Below are 16298 nucleotides of genomic sequence, written 5' to 3'. Positions count from 1 at the left end.
ATAACTTCACATACAATGAAAGCACATACAACCCAATGAGGTATTCATACTTAGGAGATCAAGACTTTGAGCATGATACTTCACAAGACATACTTTGTACAAAACCTACCATAATTACATCACCATGGTAAATGACAGATGCTTTGAGGTGCAGAGATGATCTGATGAGTGACAAGGGAAGGGGAGGAGAGTAGCAAGTGACGGGGTGGGGACTGGAGCGGAAGAGGCAGAGCTGGGGAGGGGCCTTGGAGAAAGAGGTGGGGAAGGGTGGTGAGGCTCCAGGCATCCAGTTACCAGTAATTAGAAAAGTGGTCAGTTGTATATAGATGGAGTCCCCAGTTTGTCACGCGGACAGAATAGGGTAAGGTCAGGAAAGGATTTAATCTCTCTTTGATTGTCCAGCAACAAGTGATTCAGGGAAGAGGGTCCAGCACCATTTCACCAACCAGCTCTGCACGGAGTTTGGTGTGAGAGCCAGAGCACAAGGAGAAAATTTAGGTCTCTTTATGAGAAAAGAGCTGGAGCAGCCTGTTCCGGATCTGTTTGGTCCTCACCCCGTAGATGATGGGGTTCAGCGTGGGTGGCACCAGGAGATACACATTGGCAGTGAGAACATGGAAATTCAGGGCCACATTCTGGACAAACCGGTACATGAGGGAGGAGAAGAGACCAGGGATGTAAAAGGCTGAGATGGCACAGAGGTGTGAGACACATGTTCCAAAAGTCTTCAGCCGGGCATCCTTTGTGGGGAGCCTGAAGATGGCCCTGAGGATCTGTGTATATGACACTGTGATAAAAAACACATCAAGAGCAAGCACACAGAATACCACAAAGAGGCCATAGTAATTACTGATGTGGGTGTCGGCGCAGGCCAGCTTCACCACAGCCATGTGCTCACAGTGCGTATGGGAGATGATGTTGGTCCTGCAATACGGCCAACGCCTTGCCAGGAGAATATAGGGCAATATGAGCATCCCACCACGCAGTACCACGGTCAGGCCAATCTTGGCCACCACAGGGTTTGTCAGGATGCTGGAATGTCTCAGGGGGTTGCAAATGGCCACATAGCGATCAAAAGCCATGGCCACGAAGATCCCAGACTCCATCATGAAGAAGCAGTGAATGAAGTACATCTGGGTGAGGCAGGCACTGAAATTGATCTCCCTGGAATTGAACCAGAAGATGCTCAGTGTTTTGGGCAGGATGGATGTAGGCAGGACCAGGTCGGTGACAGCCAGCATGCAGAGGAAATAGTACATGGGCCCATGGAGGCTCAGCTCCCTCTTCACTATGATCAGGATGGTGAAGTTCCCCAAGATGGCTATGATGTACATGGTGCAGAAGGGGATGGAGATCCAGATGTGGGAAGCCTCCAGGCCAGGAGTGCCCAGCAGGATGAAGGTGGAGGGGTTGGTGAAGTCAGTTTTGTTGGAATCTGACATGGAGTAGGGGAGAAGGTGTCCAACTTGAAGACTGAACAGTGTCTCCTGCATATACCCGTATGTTCCTCTGACTTCTTATACGTTCCCAGTGTCTAGGATGATGGCCACAGTTCAAATGCCTGGATGGAGAGACAATGTCAATGTGACACATGACATGCACTACTGGAAGATGTTATCTTGGGTGACACAAATTGGTTGCTCTTCACACACTCAAAAATGACATTTTTATTATTCAGAGAAATGAATAATGAACTACTGATCCTAAAAATTCCAATTACATATTTGTGCTTCAAATATTCCTACACATTGTCATGTGGGAAACCTTAATAGGCATCAGCAGAAAACACCAGTGTTGATACTGGTTATCCAGAACTGTTTCTTAATGCAATGAACATCAACCTAGAGTGTCCATGCTATAGGGAGCTTCCCATTCACCTAGTTGCTCAAAATCTGACAGTGGGAAAAAACCTCTGCCAAGCTTTGCCAAGACATGTGCCAGGGGACACATCCCAACTAGAATATACCTGAGGGAAAAGACCTGGGTGCCATTGATAGATGCTCCATGGAAACACCTAATGATTGTCAGCAGTGGCCAGAACAAAGACAGTATTCATATGCCTCAGAAATGGGATGGAGAATAACCTGCTCTGGATATGCACTCAGGTTTGCTCACTCAGTCTCTATAAAGGAAATAGCTGACGTAAAGGAGAATTCTGAGGCTATGAGAATGGATAAACCGGGAATAGTTTCCAACCAGTAATATGTAAAAACACTTAGTGTTTCAAAACATTGAATTCCCCAAAACTAGGATAAGTATCACCAAAATTGATTGGGAGGTAATCCAAGGTACAAGGTACAAGGAAGGATTTGGGCCTTGGGCCTTGGGGATTTTTTAACTTAAGCTGGTAGAATTAAGTTTAGGGGGTCTTTCATATGGGTCCCTGCATCTCTACCCTAGAGTTCAGAGTGGGGAGGGAACCCTGCCAGAGTCCACATCAATAATCAGGTAAATACAATAGCTGGACAGCGTGACATAGCAGTTGTAACCAAAAGTAAAAGAAGAAATGTCTGTGCTGACACATCTGAGCCAACAGATGGCACTACAGACTGCCCTAACCAAGTTCCAAAATAAAAAACAAAAAAAACCCAGAAGTTACTTAATGTAGCCCATCAGTTTATGCATAAAAAAGTAAAAGAGACTTTAAGAAGGCGAAAGCAAGTAGTAGAATGAGAGTGTATGAAAAATGATGTTAAAACGTGGGTGCGAAATTGTGTGCGGTGTGCTCAGGACAAGGCTCATCCTCTGCACTGGCAACCCATGATGCACCGATGAAGGCTTGGGCCGTGGCACAGGGTTCAAATTAATTTTATTGATAAATTGCCAAGGAGTAAGGAAGGATTCCAGTATTGACTGGTAACAACTAATTCATTTTCAGGATGGGTGGAGGAATTTCCTACTAAAGATAATAGCATCAGGGTAGTGGCCAAAAAAGTTTTTTAATAATATACAATACCAGCCTCAATCCTCAGGCCAAGTAGAGCCCATGAATTGCACTATTAAGGAAGTGCTCCAGAAGGTAGTAAATCCCACAGGAAAAGACTGGCCAGATAAACTGCCTCTAATTTTGGCTGCCATTCCCAACAGTAATAAACTAAGGACAAAAATTCAACCCTTCCAAATCCTGTATGGCCTTCCAACGTGCCTAATAATTAATCCTAGTTACCTAGTACAGGGTCAAGAAGAGAGCTCTAATATAACCTGACATGATTATTTTCAATGGCTTAAACAGTTACAAAAAAATAACCACCCTCCAGTATAGGGTTAATCAGACCATCAAACACATGAATAACCAAATTAAAAAATAAAAGCCCACAAAGGCAGCCCTGTGGAAAACAGGGAACCAAATCATGTACCTTAAAATGGGGAAAAGGGGTCACTCATTGAATTCAAAATAAATAGGCCCTTACTCCATACTGAACCACCTTGGCCCATTCATATTAAAAAAAGATGAAAAGCTAAAATGGATCCATAGTTCACAAATTAAACTGTTTACATAAATAATGATGTTTAAATTCTTTGCAGAAAAGGACATCCTGGAACCTGAGCACAAGGTGCTCTTAACCACCACAATTTTAATCCACAGAAGATGAGACTCCAGTGTAAGGTCTGGTTTTACCTGCTTCTGGGAACTTTTAGTGCTCAGATAATTAGAGTAATCATCAAAAAAATGCAGCCCTCCTTATAAGCCAATATTTAAAAAATAATTCACTCTCCACCAACCAATCATGGATTCCTACCCATAATCCAGTAATCCTCAAGGAATGGTATTAGAAAAACACTAGCCAACTCTTCAAACCCGTAGGAAATACCAATATGTATGCCTGAAAAGGGAAAGTGGGACTAAGGTACACCACAGGAATACCAAAACCCTAAAAAATAGGTGTTCAAAGAGAGGGTCCCTATGGGGATACCCCCTGCAGTTCCAGCTACCCACAATTACCATATCAGTGAAATAATCCTGTTAAGACAGGAACAATACGAACAGTTATTGTGGAATACTGTCCAATACCTAGTAGTGAATTGAACATATGGTTCCCGGACACATGTACCAAAACTTGGACCAAAAGCTATGCATTTGAAAGAGGTATCCCAATTAAAATAAAGAAACCAAAATTATTTGTAACTCAAAGTGATCCAATAAAAGTCTTGTTAAACCCACTATTAGTAAAAATAAAAATTTGTATGGATTGAACTCAGTTCAACGTGTCTAAATTGGAACCCAAATGTTCACCCTACTTGCTTCCTATTATAATAGCCTGGATAAAAACACATCAACCCCCCAATGGATGAGCAAAACAAGATGTAGTAGACAACATATTAGAAAAAGTTAAATTTGAAGCAGAAATTATAAACACTATAAACCCGAAGGAAATTAAAAATAACTTAAGTTTCTTGTCGCAACTGCATGATAGCCTCATTCACAAGCACACCGATAATACTGTGAATTTGATATAGATAGGTTTGGAAAACCTAAAAGCAACACAAAATACGTGGTGGTGGCTAAACACCACCTCTGTGCTGCTGTATAAACAACAAATAAAATTAGGAAATAAAATTGCCTTGGCTATGGGATGCACTGAGATGCAAATTTAGCAACACTGAAACACAAAATATCTTGGGTAATATCTGGAAATTTTCACATATTAACGTATCTTTTAAAACAACAGAAGAGGTCCGTGTTTGACACCTACAAATATAAGTGAATGCAATATGTTTCCAGCATGGTTAAACCCGATTTGTTATCAGGTGAAATTATTGTTAAAATTGCTCACCAACAGTCTGTGGAGACAAACATATGAAAAGTGAGCCCTCTCCCCAAAATGACCATGGGATCCTTTTGGCTACCCTGGGTTATGACTCAGTGGGCTTGAAAAGAGGAAAAAATATTGGACACCTAAGGGTGTACAGAGTGGAGCCCTCAGAAATAGGTGTGCTGTCACCACAAAACAATGCAGCAAGTGCACATCACTAAAAACATGTGTATGGAACAAACTAGAAATTGTGACATGTTTTGTACAAAGGACAATGTGTATGTGTTACAGCCTGGAAAACAGTATTATGGGAGGATACAAGTATTAGCCAACCCCCAGTGACTAGCAATCACACATACTATTTACCTAAAATAAAAGAAGCACAGAGCACTATAACCGCTACTCCGGTTAATTTCTCTGTTACTCTTGGCCTGGATGGGTGCAATCTAACTGATCACTTGTTGTAAAAAAAACAAAGCTAACTCAGTTTTTACACAGACAAAGAAATATAGAAAAGTGTGTCATTCAAATAATACATGCAAATGGAGACATGCTAAATATTGCTAAGTCTAAAAAAGAACTAAAAGCCTATCATTGGTACGATGTTTTCACAGGCTGGTCCCCGACCTATAATGGCATATTGTCTATTATGATTCACCCATTAAAAGTTGTGTAAGTATTGTCCTGTGATTGCTTGCTAGGAATGTGCTGAATGTGCTGGTGGACAAAAAAAAAGTTTGTTAAATTACAACCACAAGCTCAAATTGTCCCTCAGTATATTGCTATGAAACCATTGTATAAAATATGACCCGCTCAAGAATTGTTATTGAGAGGTCAAAAGGCGGACATGTGGTAGTAGGATTTTATGTTTGTATTTAAAATAAAGGATACAAAATAACAGTGTAGCATATATTAAATGTCTTGGTGTATAATTTAATTATATCCTGCCAGCCACCCTTTTTGAATAGCAGAAAGGAATAGCCTCTGGGCCATTGGTAAAAATACATCAGCCAGAATCTGTATCTGGACTGATTTCAAGGCAGTAACAGACCTTTGAGGCTCACCAATTTCTTGTAGGGTTTAGAATTTTAAAATAAGTAAAAGAATGCCATGATTGTTTTCCTTTTGCACTGCAACGTAATGTTCCTTTTCAAAACTAATTTTGTTTTGTGTATAAATAAGAAATGTCTATGTTAAAAGATAAGTGTAAAGGCCATCGCTGAACCAGATGTTCTAGGGAGGAACCAGAAACAGACGCAAGGGCGCCAGAAGGCTGCAACACATCCCAATTAAAATGTCAAAAAAGGGCAAATTAACAATTCTAAAAATAAGACAGGCACCTGTCAATGAAAACAAGTTAGCGGTGATCAAAACCAGCATGAAATATGAGATGAACAATTAAAAAAAACAAGCGCTCATCAAACAACAATTAATTACAGCATGACGGTTCAAAACTCATTGGTACCAATGAACAAAACTCACTATATAGACAGGGTGCCTTGCCATAAAACTTTGGGTTGGTCCTGCCAAGACTTCCCCGGAGCATGATGCTACAACCGACGGAACTCGGCTCCTCCCTACCAGTGATCAAACTAACTAGCTGGCCACTAGATTGAGCTGGACTCTGGAGTGGTAACTATAACATCAACTGGCGGAACAGTGTATGTGTGTGGTGTAATTAAATGCATATGCTAATTGCTGTATCTTCAATAAATGTGGCTTATTGCATTTCCTCCTAAAAAGGATCAGGTGTGATTCTTATAAGCATAAAACTCATACCTTGTGGCATGATCCCTGGAATGTTTCATGGTTGTGCAGAGCAGAAAGGAACTGTCCTCTATCTCATCATGCACATATTGCAATGGGATTGCGGAGCAGGTGAGCTCCTCAGCAAGAGATGGGTACCTGAGATTTCTGAGATTGCAGTGTATCCCCCTCAGGTAGCCGTGTTCCACACCTCTCTCACCCCAGCATCTGCAGCAGGATCCCACGCTGAGAGCTGACACAGGGATGTGCACTGTTTATAATATAGCTCTGTGCAATCCCAGGGGGGTTCGTTCAGCCTCTAGGGGCATCTGAATGTAAACAGGCTGGAGACAAGTGTGTCTGCACTTCTGTGCTATTTATCCACATTCAAGCTCAAACAGCAATTAAGGGACTTTCCCTAAGGAAAATGAGAACTCGGGCTCTGTGCTGAGTCAGAGAGGAATTGGAATTGTTCTGTGCATTTGTGTATATTTAAAAATTATAGTTGATTAGGAAGAAAACTTGGGATAATGCCTAAATCTCTGTAGGGTTTGACACCCTGTAAATGCCCAGACATTTCTGGAGACAGATGATTGAGGGGAGACACGAGCACTCTCTTTAGGTATACAGGGCTGTCACTAAGGAATCAGAGATCAATAATTGTGAACGCCCCACACCTGGGAAGTGTGAACTTCAGGACTCCATTTCCACTTCCACTCAGAAACTAGCCAATGCACCACAGTCACCGGGGTCTCTTTATTGGAACAGAGTGAGTAAAAGCGACACCAACAGAATGTTCCTGTGCATGCAGTGCAGCCCGGGGTCTGTCCTGGGGACAGAGACCTCCCCCTACCCCAAAGCTGCTGTGCTACAGGCGGGATGGAGTCTGGATTAGTGTTTGCATTGGATTTGCTCTCTATATATTGGTTCATTTTCTCCCAGTGTCTCCAATTTGGAACTGAAAACTAATGTTCCAGGCTGAGTCAGACTTGCCAGGATGGTCCCATCACTGAACTCTTGGCCTGCTCCTCTGGCTAACTGGGGGTATTTCTCCCGTGAGGAGCACTTGGGTTTTTAAGCACTGGAAGGAAATGGAGAGATTTCTCCTGTCTGATCTCAACAGGAGTGCGGTGTCCACCTGTATGCAAGTTACTAACGCTCTGTAGCTGGCCGGCATGGTTTGACCTTTGTCTCTAGATAAAGGTAAAGGGGAGGATGGGGGTACTAGGCCTTGATTTGCCTGGATTATTGTGCTCATTATTTATTAGCATTTTTTGTGTTGTGGAAGCCCCCAGAGGCCCCGCTCCAATTCGGGGGCCCTTTTTCTAGGCCGTTCACAAACCCAGAAGGAGAAACAGCCCCTGCCCCTCGTATAAATCAAATCAAGACAAGACCCAGCTACTGTGTGTAACAAACCAGAGACAGGGCAGGCGGGAGATGGGGGAGTAACAACACTACAAATGGGTCGTTTCATAGGCTGCTGGGTGGGTGTGAGACAGCGGAAATGCACAGCCCGGCCCTGTCCTGGGCTTTTAAAAACAGAGCTCATCTTCAGAGGATCGAGTCTGGGGCTGGTGTGAACAAGATGGAATTCCTGGAGATGGAATACTGTGGGAGACCCAATAAAAATTAAAGTCCCATGATGCACACGGAAGTTACCCTGCAAAAGCAGCAATAACTGAATGCTCTGTAGCCCTTTAAGGCAGCAGTGCACATAGACAGCGATAAACAACAAAAAAGTGTGGAACTTCCCCAGAAGAAGGATCAGAGAGGGGAGCTGACACAGAGACTGGATGAGTCAGGAGAAGCTGGGGCAGGAGAGAGGCACAAGGGCGGCAGAGGAGACTCGTGGGTTGTGGATCTATGGCTGAAACAGAGAGACAGACTCCAGATGCAGGAGAAGCCATGAGTTGCAGGAGGGACAAAGTTTGCCCCAGGGAGGGTGGACAAAATAATGGCTATTGGAAAACACAATCCAAACTGTACATATCAAATTATGAGGTCTAAATTAACTGATACCAGTCAAAAAAAAGGTTGGTGTCATTGTGGATAGTTTCTGAAAACATCCACTCAGTGTGCAGCAGGGAATCAAGTAGAAAGGGAGAGAGAATAAGAATGAAAATATCATGTTGCCTCTATATAAATCTATGGTACGCCCACACCTAAAATACTGCCTGCAGATCTGATCACCCCATCTCAAAAAGATACACTGGAAATGAAAAAGTTATGGAAAAGGAGAACCAGAACAATTAGGGGTATGGAACAGCTTCCATATGAGGACAGATTAATAAAACTGGGTTTTTTCAACTTGGGAAAGAGATAACTAAGGAGAGGGGTATATGATAGAGGTCTATAAAATCATGACTGGTGTGGAGAACATAAATAAGGAAGTGTTATTTACTCCTTCTCATAACACAAAAACTAGGGGGTCACCCAATGGAATTAGTTGGCAGTGGTTTAAAACAAACAAAATGAAGTATTTCTTTACACAACACACAGTCAATCTATGGTACTCTTTGCCAGAGGATGTTGTGCAGGCCAATACTATTATGGCTTTAAAAAAGAACTATATAAATTCATGGGACATACATCCATCGATGACTATTAGCCAGGATGGGTTGGGATGGTGTCTTTAGCCTCAGTTTGCTGGAAGTTGGGAAAGGGTTATGTGGAATGGATCACTTGCTGATTACCTGTTCTGTTCATTCCCTCTGAAGCATCTGACATTGGCCACTGTTGGAAGACAGGATACTGGGTTAGATGGACCTTTGGAATGTCCCAGCATGGCCATTCTTATGTCCACTGAGGCAGGAAATGGTGTGCAGATGTTGTGTTGTGTTTACGTGGATCTAGGTATCTCTTGTGAAAGCTGTTTTGTTGCTGCCTTGGCAAATCCAGGTACCGTATTAGAATAACAGCCCATTTTGTGGATGGTAAGCCCCATTCTTTGCAGTTTGACCTATTTTAGCAACCTATGAATGGAGTTCCAGAGGGGCCCACTCTGAGATTGCTCAATTAGGGCAAACTGCAAAGAATGGGGCTTACCATCCACAAAACGGGCTGTTATTCTAATACGGTACCTTGATTTGCCAAGGCAGCAACAAAACAGCTTTCACAATGTTTTACTGCTTACACAGCAGCCAAAACACAGTTCACATACACCAACTTGGCCTTCCGTTTCCACCCAGACAGCCAAGTCAGGTATGATGATGATCATTGAAAATCTTGTTCATCATATAAAATGGTTCTAACAATGCCAAAGTATTGGACAAATCACCTCCCAGGTGAACGAATATTTCAGATTATACCCAGAGACATGATTAGAGTTTTTAAGTCATTTTCATAGTAGAGATGGCTGGCTTCAGAATTGGATAGAGTTCTTTCAGAATTAGTCATGAGATTATAGTCCAATATTGAAACATTCATTATCAGGGAATTCCAGGGTGTAACTGGTGACCAGAGATCTGTGTCTCAAGCTTCCTCCGATGAAGCTTAAGCAGATCTGAGATAAAAAGGATCAGGTTCCAAGATCCCTTTATACAGTTTCTGGGCCACAGAGTCCTTGTATGAATAATAGGCTTGTGAAGCAATCTTCTCTGATGTTATTGACATGAATTGTGACTGTATAGATATGCTGTTGGTATGCATGTATCATTTTTATATCTGAATTTATGAGCATTGGCTCTGCTTGTATTTGAAGTGTTTGCTGTGGGAAACACATAATGGAGGCTTGGCCAACATATTGTTGTGACGGGTTGGGTAACAGCAAATCCCTCAAGACTGCCACTAGATGTGCTGGAATACCATTGAGAACAACCCCCCTGCTAGAAAAGGCTTCCCTCCACTCCAATCTTGCTGAGCTAGACACTCCAGTCGGCTCCAGCACAGACCAAGAGGTTGGGCCATGCCGCCCCTACATTTCACAAAAACTAAGATTTGCTTAGCCCAGGTGCTTCTCAGTTAACAAGGACTTTCCCAGCACCCAGTAGTCAGTCTTTGTGGGAGCCTAACCCCCAAATAAATTGGTTTTACTCTGTATAAAACTTATACAGAGAAAACGCATAAATTGTCTGCCCTCTCTAACACTGATATATATATATAAAACTGTTTGCTCCTCCAGGTGTAAATCACTTGTTCTGTGTTAATTAATAAACAAAAGTGATTTTATTAAGTATAAAGAGTATGATTTAAATGGTTTCAAGTAATAACAGACTGAACAAAGAACGTCACCAAGTAAAATAAAGCAAAAACACACAAGTCTAAGCCCAATACATGAAGAAACTGAATACAGGTAAATCTCACGCTCAGAGATGTTCCAATAAGCTTCTTTCACAGATTAGACTCTGTAGCCTGATTTGGGGAGGGTTAGTAGGGACAGTGGAATTTATCCACTTAATTTAGTTTTATTTAATAATTAATTTTCTAATTAATTAGTAATATTAATAATAATTAATAGATATTAATAATATGGGTATGGCTCGCCAATATGTGTGATCAGAAGATAAAGTTCGTCTTGAATCAGGCTTCACAGAATTTATACAAGGAGATTGGGGTATATAGCAGGAAATTACACTGAGACAGAACTAGTCATAAAGACCTTTTATTTAAAATCAATGAAACAATAAGTAAATATAAAATGTTAAAAGCAGTTTGAGATTACAAAGTTACAAAATATCACAGTTCTTTAAGAGATATGAATCTATGATAATACACAGTTCTAAATGCACTCTGTAGCAAATAGGGTGTTGTTCACACCTTTGATAGAGGAAGTTATAAAGAAACTGGTTATGAGTTAAACCCTTCTTAGTATAGATGCTTTAGCAGAAATAAGAATTTGTTCATACTTACAACTTTGAAAAGAATTAGTACTACGACTTAGTATTGACAGCTTTCGTAGGAGAGAGAGAGAGGCCTCACTGTAGGTTGAGACGATAAGGAAATAGATAGGTGTATCGCCTGTCTAATGGAGGATTGTCACCCTTTTTATAGGGAGAAATCCTTCCTCCTATGCCCAAATTTGTCTTTCCCCCATGGAAATGTGAGGGTACCTGTTCCCATAGGCTGACCTTTTGTGTGAGTATTAATGACAGCTATGTACGCATCTGCGGGTGTATGTGTGAAATTTGTGGGCAGAAAAACCCCACTTTTCACCCTATCTAGGTGAAAGGTTAGCAGACATTCAAAAGGTCCCTAGACATTTTGCGTAGGTTTATATCCTATTATTACTTTTCTGAGTAAGGGTCTTAAAGGTTGCTGTCAGCATCACAGAGGAAATAGGCCAGGATGTCTGGCCTAGAAGTTTCTAGGTATCTTGCATTACAGCTTATTGTAAATAATTCTATTAATCTATGCAGCCTACACACTTTTATCAAAAAGACATTTTATACAGACCAACAGATTAATCCTCAGGGCTACAACTCCTTCTTAGTCTTGACCCAATCCTTTCCCATGGTACAGTTCTTGTTAGCTCCAGCAGGGCTGCCCAGAGGATTCAGGGGGCCTGAGGCAAAGCAATTTCGGGGGCCCTTTCCATAAAAAAATTGCAATACTATATTCTTGTGGGGGCTCCTGTGAGGCCCACGGCAAATTGCCCCACTTGCTCCCCCCCCCCCACGGGCAGCCCTGAGAAAAATAAACCTTCCGCATTTTGGCACAAACCCAGTTTTGAGAAAACTTCTTTACAAGGTGTCACTGGTTCTCAGCATCAGCTAGTGCTAAAAGGCACTAAAGCTCATTAAAAGGGTTGGACAAATATTTTCCATCAAAACTTTTTTTGGATCGAAAACTAGCGGTTTTTAAAAAGCAGAAAAAAATCACGGACAATATCTGCTTTCCATCAAAATTTGTTGTTTTTTTTTAATTGAAAAGCTGAAATTAGTCTGCCAAAACCTGAACATGGTTTGGGGTTTCAGAAGTGTGTGGCCAAATATTTGCTGCTTGCTGTGTTTGATTGTTTAAAGAGACAATAAAAAAATTCTGCTTAAAAAAAATCCAAAACTTTTGAACCACCTCCGCTTGTGACCAAACACCTGAGCCCATCCAGTCAGAGATTTTTCCAGGTTTCTGATACTCTGCTGGCTTCCTTGACTCACATCTGTCTCCATAACTTTGGGTTCACTTAGGTTAGAACATAAGAACAGCTATACTGGGTCAAACCAAAGGTCCATCCAGCCCAGTATCTGTCTACCGAGAATGGCCAATGCCAAGTGTCCCAGAGGGAGTGAACCTAACAGGTAATGATCCAGTGATCTCTCTCCTGCCATCCATCATCACCCGCTGACAAACAGAGGCTAAGGACACCATTCCTTACCCATCCTGGCTAATAGCCATTAATGGACTTAACCTCCATGCATTTATCTGTTTCCTAGAGACTGGCTCCATGGGGTCCTTCACAAACTGGAGATGGTTACTGTGGGTTTGTCTTTAGTATAGACTATCTACATACTCCACGAACTGAGCATTTGAGCTTATTCCAGAATCTGGGATGATCCTATGTTGTGAAAACTGAAATGCTCAAAATAGCACATGCATGTGAATGGACACAGGGTGCTAAATTAAATTAACCCAGGGGGTCGGGAACCCTCAGGGGGCCACGAGTTTATTACTGGGGGTTGCGAACAGTCAGCCTCTACCTCAAGCCCCGCTTTGCCTCCAGCATTTATAATAGTGTTAAATATATAAAAAAGTGTTTTTAATTTATAAGCGGGGGGTCGCACTCAGAGGTTTGCTATGTGAAAGGATCACCATGACAAAAGTTTGAGAACCACTGAATTAACCCCTCAAGGAATGCAGGGGAGTGGGGGGGTCTCCCATGGTAGGGTTGGGAAGGATATTGCTCTTCTCATGTGATCCCTCCCCCAGTGGCTAATTTTAAATGAAGCTCCCCTCCCCTGACATGAATCTCCCTATGACACTGAAATTGAATATAGAAATATAAAATTCTATATAAAATATAGAAATTCGGCATTTGAGACGTGAAAGGGATGGTAGCCCTAAAGGAAAAGCTAACAGCTTGGCTCTTCTACAAGCCTCAAATTGCTGTATGAGCTTTAGGGTAGGGAAGGCTGTGCCTCCCAGACAGCCTGGCCCTGCCGCCTATCCAACCCCCACCCACTTCCTGCCCCCCAACTGCAAACCCCCCTCAGAATCCCCGACCCATCCTGCTCCTTGTCCCCTCACTGTCCCCCAGAGACCCCACCGAATCACCACCCTGGGACCCCACCCCTGCTCCCTGTCTGCCCCGATCCCTATCCACCCTCGCTGAGTCCTGACAGACCCCCAGAATGCCCACAATCCAACCCCCCCATTCCCTGTCCCCTGACCGCCCCCCCAACCTCTGCCCCTTCCCTGTGCCCTAACTGTCCCCAGGACTCCCTGCCCCTTAGCCAACCCACCCGGCCCTGGCCCCTTACCCCCGGCTCCCCCGTCACCCGGAGCCTCAGCGTGTCGTTGAACAGCTGCAGCGTGGCTCCGGCAGGCCTCCTGAGCTCCGCCCCGCTCAGAGCCGCGTGGTAAGGGGGTGGAGCTTTGCGCTCCGCCCCGCTCAGAGCCGCGTGGTAAGGGAGTGGGGCTTCGAGCTCCGCCCCGCTCAGAGCCGCGTGCTAAGGGGGCGGGGCTGCGAGCTCCAGTGGGACCTGAGCTCCCTCCACTCAGCCTGGAGCTCGCAGCCCCACCCCCTTACCACACGTCTCTGAGGGGGGAAGAGCTCAGGTCCCGCTGGAGACATGCTGCAGCGCTGTCCGGGGACACTGCTTGTTGTGCTGAGGCTCCAGGAGAAGGGCAGAAAAAAGTGAACACGCTCAGTAGATTATACACCAGGGGTAGGCAACCTATGGCACGTGTACCAGAGGCGGCACGCGGGCTGTTTTTCAGCGGCACTCACACTGCCCGGGTCCGGGCCACTGGTCTGGGGGGCTCTGCATTTTAATTTAATTTTAAATGAAGCTTCTTAAACATTTAAAAAACCTTATTTACTTTACACACAACAATAGTTTAGTTATATATTATAGACTCATACAAAGAGACCTTCTAAAAACGTTAAAATGTATTACTGGCACACAAAACCTTAAATTAGAGTAAATAAATGAAGGCTCAGCACAAAGGTTGCCGACCCCTGTTATACACTTTGGAATGATACCTTACAAGAGACCTTTTGCATAAAGCATATTACAATTACATCATATTCACACTTATAAAAATATATTTATAAACATATGGAGTGCAACATCACAATTGTGAAGGGACTATTCAAGTAATTGGAAGTACTTGACTGACAATGGACCTTGGGAGACTCCAATCCACATCTGAGGAGCATTCCTAGGAATGTTCAAGGTAGCATGTGAGCAATGGCTGCTTTACTTGCAAAGCACTGAGTCATGCATGGACATGTGACTTGCCCATGTGACTCTAAACTCCATCTTGCTGCTGTGATTTTCCAAAGTAAGAACAAAGGGGTCCTTCCACATGGCAGAGGATATACAAGGCCCTGGAAACCCCTCCATTTTGTCTTCTATCCTGCTTCTGACCTCTGGAGGAACTTTCCTAGAAACTTAAGCTCTGAACAAAGGACTGAACGACCCATCCAAATCTATGGATGTACTCCAGGATGTACCTGTAGTTTATTCCACCACTGCCATAAGCCTAACCAAGAATTTTGCAGTTGTTGTATGTATTTGATTCCATTTAACACATTTTAACTCTCATCTATATTTCTTTCTTTTTTATGAATAAACCTTTAGATTTTAGATTCTAAAGGATTGGCAACAGTGTGATTTGTGGGTAAGATCTGATTTGTATATTGACCTCGGGCTGGGGCTTCATCCTTTGGGATCAGGAGAATCTTTAACTGGGGACACTGATTTTCATAACCATTTGTTCCTATAAGAAGTGTTATTGGTGGTGAAACAAGACAACTGGGGTATCTGAGGGAATTGCTTGTGTGACTTCTGCTTAGCCAGTGGGGTGAAACCGAAGTCCTCTCTGTTTGGTGGTTTGATGCCTTAGTAGTGAAGGACATGCCCCCACCCCACCCCGCCCCCAGCCTTGGGCTGTGACTGCCCTGCTCTAAGCAATTTGTCCTGAATTAATACTTTCAATAGTGCCCCCCAAGAGCACCCCTTGTTACACCTTCAATTTCCTAGACATCACTGGTAATTAACTACCTGGATTAACATAAGTATATTATCCATTAAGCAGTTTATAGAGAGTTTACCAGAAACTTTAAAGAGACAAACAGAAAATGATGTCATTGCACCCAAGTTCCATCTAATAATATGTCCTTTTCATCTCTGAAATAACCGAATCCAGCTCTAGACAGGAATCGTTTGGTCACACTGTTAATCTCTAACAAGCTGTTGGTACTACAGTAACTAACTTCTTCCAATTATTTAACACTACAAGTCTACATTTCAAAGCTGTAGCCTATCTAGGATGGAAAGGCCCCCATTATCATTTACATACTTTTCTAACCTGTCTCTAAAGGGTGAATCTGGCCTGAAAGTTGATTAACTCTTTCTGGCCATGTGTCACACAACTGCTTTTGCAAGGCCATGTGACCCGAAAAGGAGAAACTGGAACCGGAGTGCGCCCAAGGGGGAGCCCTGGGAAGGGTGGGCTGAAGCAATTGGAGAGTCTGGGGGAGCCGAGCCAAAGCTCGTGTCAGGGCCTTGGTGCTTGGCAGGCAGGTTTCGGCTCCCAGAGGGAGGCACTAGAACGGAAGCTGCACTGCGAGAGTGGGCCTGGAAACCCAGAGCCAGAGGCAGGGCCTGAACAGTGCTGTGACTCAAAAGCACAATGGTC

The 16298-nt window shown here is 43.2% G+C and overlaps 1 protein-coding gene across 1 annotated transcript; it reads right to left on the bottom strand.

The window, feature by feature from the left end:
• Positions 1-494: 494 nt before the first annotated feature.
• Positions 495-1442, bottom strand: LOC123375474 (olfactory receptor 52M1-like). The gene has a single exon (XM_045026369.1). It carries the CDS (start codon positions 1440-1442, stop codon positions 495-497), a length of 948 nt encoding a protein of 315 aa, XP_044882304.1.
• Positions 1443-16298: the final 14856 nt, after the last annotated feature.

The sequence above is a fragment of the Mauremys mutica genome, chromosome 1 (assembly GCF_020497125.1).
Source record: "Mauremys mutica isolate MM-2020 ecotype Southern chromosome 1, ASM2049712v1, whole genome shotgun sequence".
In the NCBI taxonomy this organism is placed as follows: Eukaryota; Metazoa; Chordata; order Testudines; family Geoemydidae; genus Mauremys; species Mauremys mutica.
Note: the sequence above shows the minus strand (reverse complement) of the source record. Positions and strands in the feature narration are given on the sequence as shown.